This window comes from Oncorhynchus mykiss, chromosome 20, assembly GCF_057628025.1.
Source record: "Oncorhynchus mykiss isolate SJ-2025 chromosome 20, ASM5762802v1, whole genome shotgun sequence".
NCBI lineage: Eukaryota > Metazoa > Chordata > Actinopteri > Salmoniformes > Salmonidae > Oncorhynchus > Oncorhynchus mykiss.
Window position 1 is genome coordinate 34,438,773 of NC_143041.1, and position 12,759 is coordinate 34,451,531.

Here is a 12,759-nt window from a genome sequence, read left to right on the forward strand (position 1 = left end):
GGTAAGATATTAAATGTTTTACAAATCTGTGCTGTTTAGTTTGATGGGAGGGTACTCTCAATAAAAAACATATCACCAGATATTTTTTGGGGTGTGGTTAGTTTACACCAGTTTGTTTCCAACAACCAGGTAGAAAAATGAGGGTAGAGTGGAGTGGAGTGAAAGTGAAGTGATGAAAATATTAGAATGGTAAATCAAAATATAAGGGAAACTCACAGTTTGTGAAATGGGAAGAACAATTCACAGGGTGAATTCCAAAGTTATCTATGATGAATGATTACAAGTTAGGTTTACATTAGGTTTACACACGTCTCCCATAATCTGTAATCAATTATACAAATACCGCGACTGCACTCTGCTGGTGATGTGGCTATCGCATAACATAGTCGGTCTGTATCATGATGAAATGTAACTCCTAAATAAATACAAATATGTATTAACTTATTCTTACTCGGGAAGAGAAAATACATGTTTTAATTGTTTGACATGAACCAGTATAAACCCAAAATATTTATTTGATTAATAAATACCAAGAATAAAGATGGTTTGCCATTGGCTGAATTTCCTTGGAGCCACTCCCACATGACCTTTTACCTTCTGAGAATTTCCCGCGAACAGTGCACGAGCACTGATGCCTGCAGACCAGACAGAGTTAGCAGACTCTAAACATTTGATGAACTAAATCACTTCATTATAATTTTTTCCATTAACAGGCTTTATGGCGAAGCAAAGCAGCATTTTCAATTTTTTCAATAAGTCTCCGCCACCGGTTCTGAAGGCGAAACCGAGTCCCTCGCCTGCAGAAGCCGACTTGCCATCCTCAGTTCGAAAAAATAACAGCTCTCCAAAAGAAGAAGCTAAGCATGCATCTCAAACTCCCAACACCAAAAAGACTCCTGCAAAACCCCTTAATGCAAAAGCAAGCAAAGGCGGATTCGGCAAACTCTTTGGGAATAAGACACTAACAATAAAGGAGAGGTAAGACAGGTGGCTCAAATTAGTTAGCTAGCACAAACAACGAGTTGCTTTGTTGTGGCTAGTGGTTTTAGCGGTAGCTAGCCACAGTAGCTAATTATAACTCATGCAGAAATGCTCATTGATTTGTGAAATGGCTAACTCTCGTCTACACAGGACAGACGTTATGTAAATGCAATACGATTTAGACAGATTAGTGGCTGGATAAAACTGGCTAACCAGTCAGCGGATTACTTAACTAGTAACGTTAATGTTATTTGCCTCAACCCTTCAACACTTCCTTGTGTATCCGTTGTCTGACAGTGTTGGAGTAATGATACATTTTGATCAAGCATGTCAAAGTGCACAGTAACATGCATGCGTCCTCATTTGGCGGGAGAACGTGTCATGTAATTCAACACTTTCGTGACTGGCATGATGCGGGTGGACGTAGACCCATGGGGACCAATTATATTCAAAGGGGCAAGGCATCATACCATATCTTCAGGTCTATGTGAAACTAGGTTTATTAAGCCTCGATCAGTGTCATTGCATTTTGGAACACCAGAAGTACCAATGATTGTATTTCTAACTGAACCAAGATAGACAACAATCTGCCGTTCCAATGGGAACAAATTAGTTATAGTGGGCAGAACAAGCAAGGAGATGGACAGAGCCAAGCATGAGTTAGCGAGATCCTATTGACACGTTCTAGCGTGCATCTGCATATTTCCGTTAGGGAAGGCCTACTCTATCAAGTGCCGTGTGCAATAACTGAATTCGCCTTTGCACTCCTACTAAACCACGCGCTTTCTTTTTTTGCAACTTTGGCAAAAGGTAAAGCCTACTAAATGTAGTCCACTCTGTAAATAACATATTTTAGTTTTGGGAACAGAACTGTGTTGAGATCAAATATTTCGATGATGAGAAAGTCTGTCAAAATCCATCTTCTCCCACTGCCAGCCACTGGGCTTCCTCTCACTACCATATTTGGTAGTGAGTGGCAACGCCAGCAGATGCCTCACATTTATACATCTGGTGAAACATCTGACTCATTGTTCTCATTGTTCTATTTGTGGAAGTAGATTCATTTCCAATGGAACGCTGCGTTTGCCCTGCAGCATTGCGTTTAATTTATCAAATGTATTTGTAAAACTATTTGCATAGATGGCTTGACAGAAATGGTAGAGGAAGGTGACTGTTGAACTTTTGTTGCACACACATCCAGATGATGCTGCGTACCATTTTGCGCAAATATGCTGTCGGTGTGAAGGAGGCGTGAGCTGAGTTGACGACAACCGGATGCATCGGCTTTTAAGGGATACAGCCAAAGATGGGCAGAAACTGCTTTAATATAAATCACCGATCACACTTGTAGGGGACCATTAGACACTATGCGCAGAAACACGTCATCATGTCTAACGGTCAACCCGTGGTGAACTGCACCTGTGCAGGCCATCAAATCCAAGGCGCTCCTTTGACATGAAGTTCTTTTTGGCAAAAATGTAAACGTGTCAGTTTCACTTTCACAAGGTTGGAGTAATATGTTTAACTACTTAAGACATTTGCTCGAATCTAGGTTGTGCCTTTTTTAGATTTTGAGAATTAACAAGGGAGATTATTTTTTTTTTTTTTTACTAATCAAACCCCACAACCCGGCCTGGTCTGTTTCACAAGCATTCCTGTAAGTCTCATGATCTTGCGCCTCTGGGTTTAGAAACTCTGTGATACAGCTAATTCAACCCTATTCAATCTAGATCAATTTTCCGCTGAAAACTGGATATGGAAACTCCGCTCGGGTGTTTTCTTTTACATCTGCTACCTTAGGTTAATGTAAAACAAATGAATGGGACGGATCCATATTTCCTTCAATCTCCCTTTCCTCTTAAAGTGTGCACTCGTTCACTGCTCCCCACATGTAAAAAATAATTGGATTGGAGTAAGCATTGGCTAGAGTAGACAAGGGAGTTACTATACCAGTGATTTCCTTTCAAATCCATAAAGGGAAGTTCAACAAGTAGACACTTGGGTAAACAGGAGAGATTGTTACTAGATGACCTGTTGTCGGATATTTTAATTCTCCATCTTATTTTCTTCCAGTCCAGCACCATGTCCATTCAGTGCCGGAGCCTTGGTGTGGGCCAAGCTAGAGGGGCACCCCTGGTGGCCGTGTATGGTAGCTCCCCAGCCTGTCGGCGGGCAGCAGCTGAGGGGTAGGGGTAAAAGCCAGCGCCTGCATGTCCACTTCTTCGATGAGCCACCGACCAGGGGCTGGGTCAGCACCAAATATATCCGCGAGTATCAAGGTGAGAAAGCTATGGTTTACCTGTCCAAAACTCCCTTTACTATCTACAGTGTGCTGCGTCACTCACCTAGCCTGTGCAGGTGGACATCTATTGTCTATCTATTCTTGGTTAGCCTGGTCCCAGATCTGTATGTTCTGTCTTTCCAACTCTTATGTATGTTGTCATGGAAGACCATGACCATAGGAGTTTGCAAGACGGCACAAGAAAATCTGATATCAGGCTAATTCTAGCTATGCTACAGTTAGTGATGTAAGATGCCAGTTAAGAGGTAAGCTATATTACTACAGCAATAGCTTCTCTAAAAAAAGGGTTTTATTGATTCTAAAGCAATGTTTTCGGCACTGAGCAAATTTCAGGTCTGCGAGCGCATTCTTGAATGTTGTGAAAATTCGGTGCAACTTCCAGCGTGCGTTTACTGTGAACTCTGAGGCTGTACCTGCTTTAGGTTACAGTGTTAAGTGGCCATGTAGGCTACTGTGGCTATTTGATCATAACCTACAGAGTGGCCTACCATCAAAAACAATGGAGAAAATGCATTCCATAACATTTTAACATGGAAATCGCTGTTCTATTATTCAGCCTACAGTAGCAGCCAATGTGTGGTGTTCAATGTAGGGCTGCATTCCATGCGACTTGTGAAAAAGAAAATTCCGGTACAAATCTGTCGTTCTGCCCCTGAACAAGGCAGTTAACCCACTGTCATTGTAAATAAGAATTTGTTCTTAACTGACTTGCCTAGTTAAATAAAGGTAAAATATATATATATATTTTTTACCTGTTTATCCACTTGTCCTTCAGACACAGTGACTGAAAATGTTCTCATGTTTGATGCAAGAAACCACTTTACAAAATAAAATGCATTATTATTATACCATTATTACAGAAAATCAGACAAATTATGCTACCCTCTGCCTATTGGCTACCAATCTTATTCAAGCCTGTCTCAAAATACAACACTGCCCCTTTAAGACGACAAAAAAGCTGTTTACCGGACTTGCATTTCAAAGATGTCTAGAAATGTTAATGTTTTGTGCTCTTGTAGGAGGCAATCACTCCCCTATTGCTGACTACAAATGATCTGTAACTTGGCTGATAACTCACTAACTAGCAAAGTGTATGACTAAAATGTGCACATGTGGCTACATGAAGCTTTTGCTTTGATCTCAAAACAAGCACATCTACTCAACTGTTTATGCTGTAAACAGAGTCCAGTTAAAAGTAAGTGGCACAGATCCGTATGTGGCAATGGTCTATTTGCGTATAGACCTACTGCAGCTCTGATTGTTTATGCCACACCAGTCTGTAGTGTGTGTCAATGCAATAGAATCTTTACTCCGTGTTCTGCCTATAACAAAATCTCTTGCATAGTTTGTTTTGTTTCGGTATGTTGCATTGAAAGTGACTAATATTGCGTTGATTTGATCACAATTGATGGTGTTAACAGGGAAAACTCTACTGGTCACCAACCTTTTTATGAGTAAAGGTCACTTTCTGAGTAAAAATGCAAGCTGAGATCTACTGCTCAGCTTTTTTTACACATGACTTAAAAAACATATGCCTATGCAATGTTAACCAATTAACAGTCCCTCCAGGATTCCGCAATTCTGCAATTGCATAATTTAATGCAAAATCAACCAATCAGCGCATATTATGCGAGAGCTCGCAATTTTGACAAATCCCTGCACTTTTAGCGCATAAAAGGGTCCAATCAAAAGCGGGTTTGTAATTTTGACTAATTACTGCACTGTCCAATCCAACCACACATCAAAGTTTTTTTCCCCCTTGGCCTGTCGGTGTATTCACGTGCGAGGATTATGGGTGATTGTTGATGGCTGACGGGCGGTACAAGGAACAGAAATCAATCTCATTAGCTAACAAACGACCGTGCGAAACAATTTCCAAGTGTTTTTGGAAACTAGAGAAATTCAACAGTCACTTCAAATCAGCAAAGCATATGAGAATGTCAGAACAGTTCCCACAGCAGCGGCAGTTCACCATGACTGAAGTGGTAGCAGGGAAGACTGTGGCAGCGCTGAAAGAATCAAGGTGAGTGAGTAAAACTACAAACTTGTTCTCCGCTAACCTTGGCTTTAGTAGGGTGGTCAGCTCTCTGCTCTCCCCAGTCTGTCTATGGAGAGCGCTGATCAAAGCACCGAGTGCAATTTGTCAGCTTTGCCATTTTAAACTCTGTAAAACTTAATCCGGATCACTAAAGCACAATCTTTCTGTATTTTTTAGAAATGGTAATACTGTTTCAAAAGTATATCAACCACAATACTCTATTTGTACGTTTTCTGTTCATCCCCCTTATGACCGTTTCAGAAAAAAATCACAATCAAGTATTTTGAAGACAACTTGTTAGAAAGAAATATTGATCCTTAAATTGGAAGCGATTGATCAGCTTTAACTCTTTTTTTTGAGAGAGCTAGCGTGAGCAGGAATGTGAGATCCATCTTGTGTTGATGGCAAGCAAAGCCTGATGGAGAGGTGAATGTGTAAGTAGATTATGACAGAGCTGTTTTCTCTGGAAAATAAACAAAATTGAAACATCTAAAGTGCTCATTGTTTTTGTAATATGTATTCCGCTTAAAATTGTCCTAAAACTGAGCACATGACTTTTTATTGCTTTATATGAAATTAATGTGGGGGGAAAAAGGATCACTGCTTTATTGTTGGGTTTTTTACACAATTGTTGGTGATCCACTATTCAAATTTATTTTATATAGCCCTTCGTACATCAGCTGATATCTCAGTGCTGTACAGAAACCCAGCCTAAAACCCCAAACAGCAAGCAATGCAGGTGAAGAAGCACGGTGGCTAGGAAAAACTCCCTAGAAAGGCCAAAACCTAGGAAGAAACCTAGAGAGGAACCAGGCTATGTGGGGTGGCCAGTCTTCTTCTGGCTGTGCCGGGTGGAGATTACAACAAAACATGGTCAAGATGTTCAAATGTTCATAAATGACCAGCATGGTCGAATAATAATAAGGCAGAATAGTTGAAACTGGAGCAGCAGCACAGTCAGGTGGACTGGGGACAGCAAGGAGTCATCATGTCAGGTATTCCTGGGGCATGGTCCTAGGGCTCAGGTCCTCCGAGAGAGAGAAAGAAAGAGAGAATTAGAGAGAGCATATGTGGGATGGCCAGTCCTCTTCTGGCTGTGCCGGGTGGAGATTATAACAGAACATGGCCAAGATGTTCAAATGTTCATAAATGATCAGCATGGTTGAATAATAATAAGGCAGAACAGTTGAAACTGGAGCAGCAGCACAGCCAGGTGGACTGGGGACAGCAAGGAGTCATCATGTCAGGTAGTCCTGGGGCATGGTCCTAGGGCTCAGGTCCTCCGAGAGAGAGAAAGAGAGAAGGAGAGAATTAGAGAACGCACACTTAGATTCACACAGGACACCGAATAGGACAGGAGAAGTACTCCAGATATAACAAACTGACCCTAGCCCCCCGACACATAAACTACTGCAGCATAAATACTGGAGGCTGAGACAGGAGGGGTCAGGAGACACTGTGGCCCACTCCGAGGACACCCCCGGACAGGGCCAAACAGGAAGGATATAACCCCACCCACTTTGCCAAAGCACAGCCCCCACACCACTAGAGGGATATCTCCAACCACCAACATACCATCCTGAGACAAGGCTGAGTATAGCCCACAAAGACCTCCGCCACGGCACAACTTAAGGGGGGGGGGGGGGGGCACCAACCCAGACAGGATGACCACATCAGTGACTCAACCCACTCAGGTGACGCACCCCCTCCAGGGACGGCATGAGAGAGCCCCAGTAAAGCCAGTGACTCAGCCCCTGTAATAGGGTTAGAGGCAGAGAATCCCAGTGGAAAGAGGGGAACCGGCCAGGCAGAGACAGCAAGGGTGGTTCGTTGCTCCAGAGCCTTTCCGTTCACCCTCCCACTCCTGGGCCAGACTACACTCAATCATATGACCCACTGAAGAGATGAGTCTTCAGTAGAGACTTAAAGGTTGAGACCGAGTTTGCGTCTCTGACATGGGTAGGCAGACCGTTCCATAAAAATGGAGCTCTATAGGAGAAAGCCCTGCCTCCAGCTGTTTGCTTAAAAATTCTAGGGACAATTAGGAGGCCTGCGTCTTGTGACCGTAGCGTACGTGTAGGTATGTACGGCAGGACCAAATCAGAGAGATAGATAGGAGCAAGCCCATGTAATGCTTTGTAGGTTAGCAGTAAAACCTTGATCAGCCCTTGCTTTGACAGGAAGCCAGTGTAGAGAGGCTAGCACTGGAGTAATATGATCAAATATTTTGGTTCTAGTCAGGATTCTAGCAGCCGTATTTAGCACTAACTGAAGTTTATTTAGTGCTTTATCCGGGTAGCCGGAAAGTAGAGCATTGCAGTAGTCTAACCTGGAAGTGACAAAAGCATGGATTAATTTTTCTGCATCATTTTTGGACAGAAAGTTCCTGATTTTTGCAATGTTACGTAGATGGAAAAAAGCTGTGCTTGAAATGGTCTTGATATGTTCTTCAAAAGAGAGATCAGGGTCCAGAGTAACGCCGAGGTCCTTCACAGTTTTATTTGAGACGACTGTACAACCATTAAGATTAATTGTCAGATTCAACAGAAGATCTCTTTGTTTCTTGGGACCTAGAACAAGCATCTCTGTTTTGTCCGAGTTTAAAAGTAGAAAGTTTGCAGCCATCCACTTCCTTATGTCTGAAACACATTCTTCTAGCAAGGGCAATTTTGGGGCTTCACCATGTTTAATTGAAATGTACAGCTGTGTGTCATCCGCATAGCAGTGAAAGTTAACATTATGTTTTCGAATAACATCCCCAAGAGGTAAAATATATAGTGAAAACAATAGTGGTCCTAAAACGGAACCTTGAGGAACACCGAAATTTACAGTTGATTTGTCAGAGGACAGACCATTCACAGAGACAAACTGATATCTTTCCGACAGATAAGATCTAAACCAGGCCAGAACTTGTCCGTGTAGACCAATTTGGGTTTCCAATCTCTCCAAAAGAATGTGGTGATCGATGGTATCAAAAGCAGCACTAAGGTCTAGGAGCACGAGGACAGATGCAGAGCCTCGGTCCGATGCCATTAAAATGTCATTTACCACCTTCACAAGTGCCGTCTCAGTGCTATGATGGGGTCTAAAACCAGACTGAAGCATTTCGTATACATTGTTTGTCTTCAGGAAGGCAGTGAGTTGTTGCGCAACAGCCTTTTCTAAAATTTTTGAGAGGAATGGAAGATTCGATATAGGCCGATAGTTTTTTATATTTTCTGGGTCAAGGTTTGGCTTTTTCAAGAGAGGCTTTATTACTGCCACTTTTAGTGAGTTTGGTACACATCCGGTGGATAGAGAGACATTTATTATGTTCAACATAGGAGGGCCAAGCACAGGAAGCAGCTCTTTCAGTAGTTTAGTTGGAATAGGGTCCAGTATGCAGCTTGAAGGTTTAGAGGCCATGATTATTTTCATCATTGTGTCAAGAGATATAGTACTAAAACACTTGAGTGTCTCTCTTGATCCCAGTTTGGTGTGTCGCCATTTCCGTTCCAATTTTCTGGAAGCTTGCTTCAGAGCTCGGGTATTTTCTGTGTACCAGGGAGCTAGTTTCTTATGAGAAATGTTTTTAGTTTTTAGGGGTGCAACTGCATCTAGGGTATTGCGCAAGGTTAAGTTGAGTTCCTCAGTTAGGTGGTTAACTGATTTTTGTCCTCTGGCGTCCTTGGGTAGACAGAGGGAATCTGGAAGGACATCAAGGAATCTTTGTGTTGTCTGTGAATTTATAGCACGACTTTTGATGATCCTTGGTTGGGGTCTGAGCAGATTATTTGTTGCAATTGCAAACGTAATAAAATGGTGGTCCGATAGTCCAGGATTATGAGGAAAAACATTAAGATCCACAACATTTATTCCATGGGACAAAACTAGGTCCAGCGTATGACTGTGACAGTGAGTGGGTCCAGAGACATGTTGGACAAAACCCACTGAGTCGATGATGGCTCCGAAAGCCTTTTGGAGTGGGTCTGTGGACTTTTCCATGTGAATATTAAAGTCACCAAAGATTAGAATATTATCCGCTATGACTACAAGGTCCGATAGGAATTCAGGGAACTCAGTGAGGAACGCTGTATATGGCCCAGGAGGCCTGTAAACAGTAGCTATAAAAAGTGATTGAGTAGGCTGCATAGATTTCATGACTAGAAGCTCAAAAGACGAAAACGTCTTTTTTTTTGTAAATTGAAATTTGCTATCGTAAATGTTAGCAACACCTCCGCCTTTGCGGGATGCACGGGGGATATGGTCACTAGTGTAGCCAGGAGGTGAGGCCTCATTTAACACAGTAAATTCATCAGGCTTAAGCCATGTTTCAGTCAGGCCAATCACATCAAGATTATGATCAGTGATTAGTTCATTGACTATAATTGCCTTTGAAGTAAGGGATCTAACATTAAGTAGCCCTATTTTGAGATGTGAGGTATCATGATCTCTTTCAATAATGACAGGAATGGAGGTGGTCTTTATCCTAGTGAGATTGCTAAGGCGAACACCGCCATGTTTAGTTTTGCCCAACCTAGGTCGAGGCACAGACACGGTCTCAATGGTGATAGCTGAGCTGACTACACTGACTGTGCTAGTGGCAGACTCCACTATGCTGGCAGGCTGGCTAACAGCCTGCTGGCAGGCTGGCTAACAGCCTGCTGCCTGGCCTGCACCCTATTTCATTGTGGAGCTAGAGGAGTTAGAGCCCTGTCTATGTTGGTAGATAAAATGAGAGCACCCCTCCAGCTAGGATGGAGTCCGTCACTCCTCAGCAGGTCAGGCTTGGTCCTGTTTGTGGGTGAGTCCCAGAAAGAGGGCCAATTATCTACAAATTCTATCTTTTGGGAGGGGCAGAAAACAGTTTTCAACCAGCGATTGAGTTGTGAGACTCTGCTGTAGAGCTCATCACTCCCCCTAACTGGGGACTATTAATGCCTTGGTGACCACTGCTCTAGAAAGTTGAGTGAAGTTCAATCTCGTGCTTCTCTCTGTGGGCTAATATTTCTGCGGACAGTCCAGGGGAGCTGCTCGGCAGTCTCGGAGCTACTGTGAGCGCAGCTTAGACAGAACATTGTTTTCGAGCCATATACACTTTGGAGTGCACTAAAAATGTCGCTTCTCACTTGTACTCCATCCCAGGCTCGGACAGCAGTGATGCTAAGACAGGAGGGGTGTTCTTCAGTGGTAAGCCTGTGATCCGCAAGGCCATGGAGCTGGCTGATGCTGCTATGCCAGACAGCCCAGAGACTAGACTGAAGATGCCTGTCTGTATGGACCCATCTGATGCTGAGGAAGATGATGACGACGAGGAGGAGGATATGGAGGTGAGAGAATCTTTCCGTTTGTATGTACTGCTGCGAACATTGCATTTCCATTTGATTGATACTTTATTAATCTACAATCTATTTGTCTATCTAGTAGTGGTGCAACGGATCACAAAACTCACGGTTTTGAGTCATGGATCGGATCATTTTTCAGCTCTGCAAAAAAAAGGGAGACAAATAACTTTGCTTTCCATTTATTACTTAAAGAACACTTAAAGCAAGGAACTTTGCAATGTTTAAATAAAATCTTAAAATAAATATTCAATACTCAATTGTTAAATTAAAGTGCAATATGCGGCATGATGCCTTCTTCCTTTGAACAATAGTGAATGAAAAAATAGCCTGTCAACAAAAATACAAGTTTTTAAAAAAGCAAAGCAAACCTGAGCTTATAACTTCTTTTTCAGAAAGATGAGGATGTCTACATTGTCTGGGGAGAGGGTTGACCTCTTTGCATTTAATATGTCCCTTGCTGTGGAAAACACCCTCTCGCTTTGACCTGAAGTGCCAGGTACAGCCAGGTCGTGACTTGCCATCATGGCAATGTGAGGATATTTATACTTATTGCTTTTCCACCATGTCATCCACTGGAATGCTGCTTTCTGCCTTGTAGGATACCACCACCTCTTTGATGGTGTTGGCAAACGTCTTGCCTGTGTCCTTGCTCGCAAAAGTCTCCCTGAAAAGCTCCATGGACAAATTATTTTGGCTCTGGCTTGACCCTGCAGAAAAAAGGACTATCTATTAAACTATTTATTTTCAAATTTCATAGAACTATAATTGTGGCAATAACATTTAATAAAAACCATTATTGTTACAACTCAAAAATGGATGATTCTAATAGCAATAGCTATTTACCTATTCAGTGGCTACAATCTCAGTGACAAGGTCACTGTATGTCCTCCGGTGTAGGGCATGGTCTAGGTGAGACAGGTTGAGAGCTTCAAGTTCCTTGGCGTTCACATTAACTTCTTATGGCTAGGGGGGCAGCATTTTCACGTTTGGATGAAAAGCGTGCCCAGAGTAAACTGCCTGCTACTCAGTCCCAGTTGCTAATATATGCATATTATTAGTAGATTTGGATAGAAAACAGTTTGAATGATGTCTGAGTATAACAGAACTCGTATGTCAGGTGAAAACCTAAGAAAAATCCAACCAGGAAGTGGGAAATATGAGGTTTGTAGTTTTTTTTAAACTCTTGGCCTATCGAATACAGTGTCTATGGAATACACAGTGTCTAGAGTGTCATTTTGCACTTCCTACGGCTTCCACTAGATGTCAACAGTCTTTAGAAACTTGTTTGAGGCTTCTACTATTAAGGTGGGGCTCATAAGGAATCTTTGAGTCACTGGTCTGGCAGTGATTAAGTTAATATTTATAATGCTATTTCTGACTTATGTTGACTCATGGCGGATATCTTTTTGGGTTGTTTTGGTCTGATTGCTGTACTCAAGATTATTGCATGGTTTGCTTTTTCTGTAAAGTTTATTTGAAATCTGACAGCGGTTGTATTGAAGTATATCTTTAAATCTGTGAATAACACTTATCTTTTATCAATGTTTATTATTATTTCTGTAATTATGTGGCTCTGTGCAAATTCACAGGATGTTTTGGAGGCAAAGCCAAATGTAAACTGAGTTTTTTGGCTATAAATATGAACTTGATTGAACAAACCATACATGTATCGTGTAACATGTTGTTCCGGGAGTGTCATCTGATGAAGAATATCAAAGGCTAGTGATTCATTTTATCTCTATTTCTGTTTTTTGTGACTCCTCTCTTTGGTTGGAAAATCGCTGTATGCTTTCTGTGACTAGTTGCTGACCTAACATAATGATATGTTCTGCTTGTGTCCCACATGGCCAATAGCCAGGGAAGATGCAGAGCGCCAAATTCAAATACATTTCTATAAAAATCAAACTTTCATTAAATTACACATGCAAGAGAGCAAATGAAAGCTAAACTCGTTGTGAATCCAGCCAACATGTCAGATTTCAAAAAGGCTTTTCGGCGAAAGCACAAGATGCTATTATCTGATGATAGCACAATAGTAAACAATGAGAGAGTAGCATATTTCAACTCTGCAGGCGAGACACAAAACGCAGAAATAAAATACAAATCATGCCTTA

At 42.0% G+C, this 12,759-nt stretch overlaps 1 protein-coding gene across 1 annotated transcript in view; it reads left to right on the plus strand.

Moving 5' to 3' along the window:
- The first annotated feature begins 574 nt into the window (after positions 1-574).
- Positions 575-12,759, plus strand: part of msh6 (mutS homolog 6 (E. coli)) — a 38,717-nt gene continuing 26,532 nt past the window's right edge. The window contains exons 1-3 of the mRNA XM_021576400.3: positions 575-978; positions 3,055-3,260; positions 10,446-10,630. Coding sequence (XP_021432075.3) covers positions 719-978; positions 3,055-3,260; positions 10,446-10,630 — 651 coding nt within the window. The 5' untranslated portion in view covers positions 575-718. The remainder of the gene's footprint in view (positions 979-3,054; positions 3,261-10,445; positions 10,631-12,759) is intronic.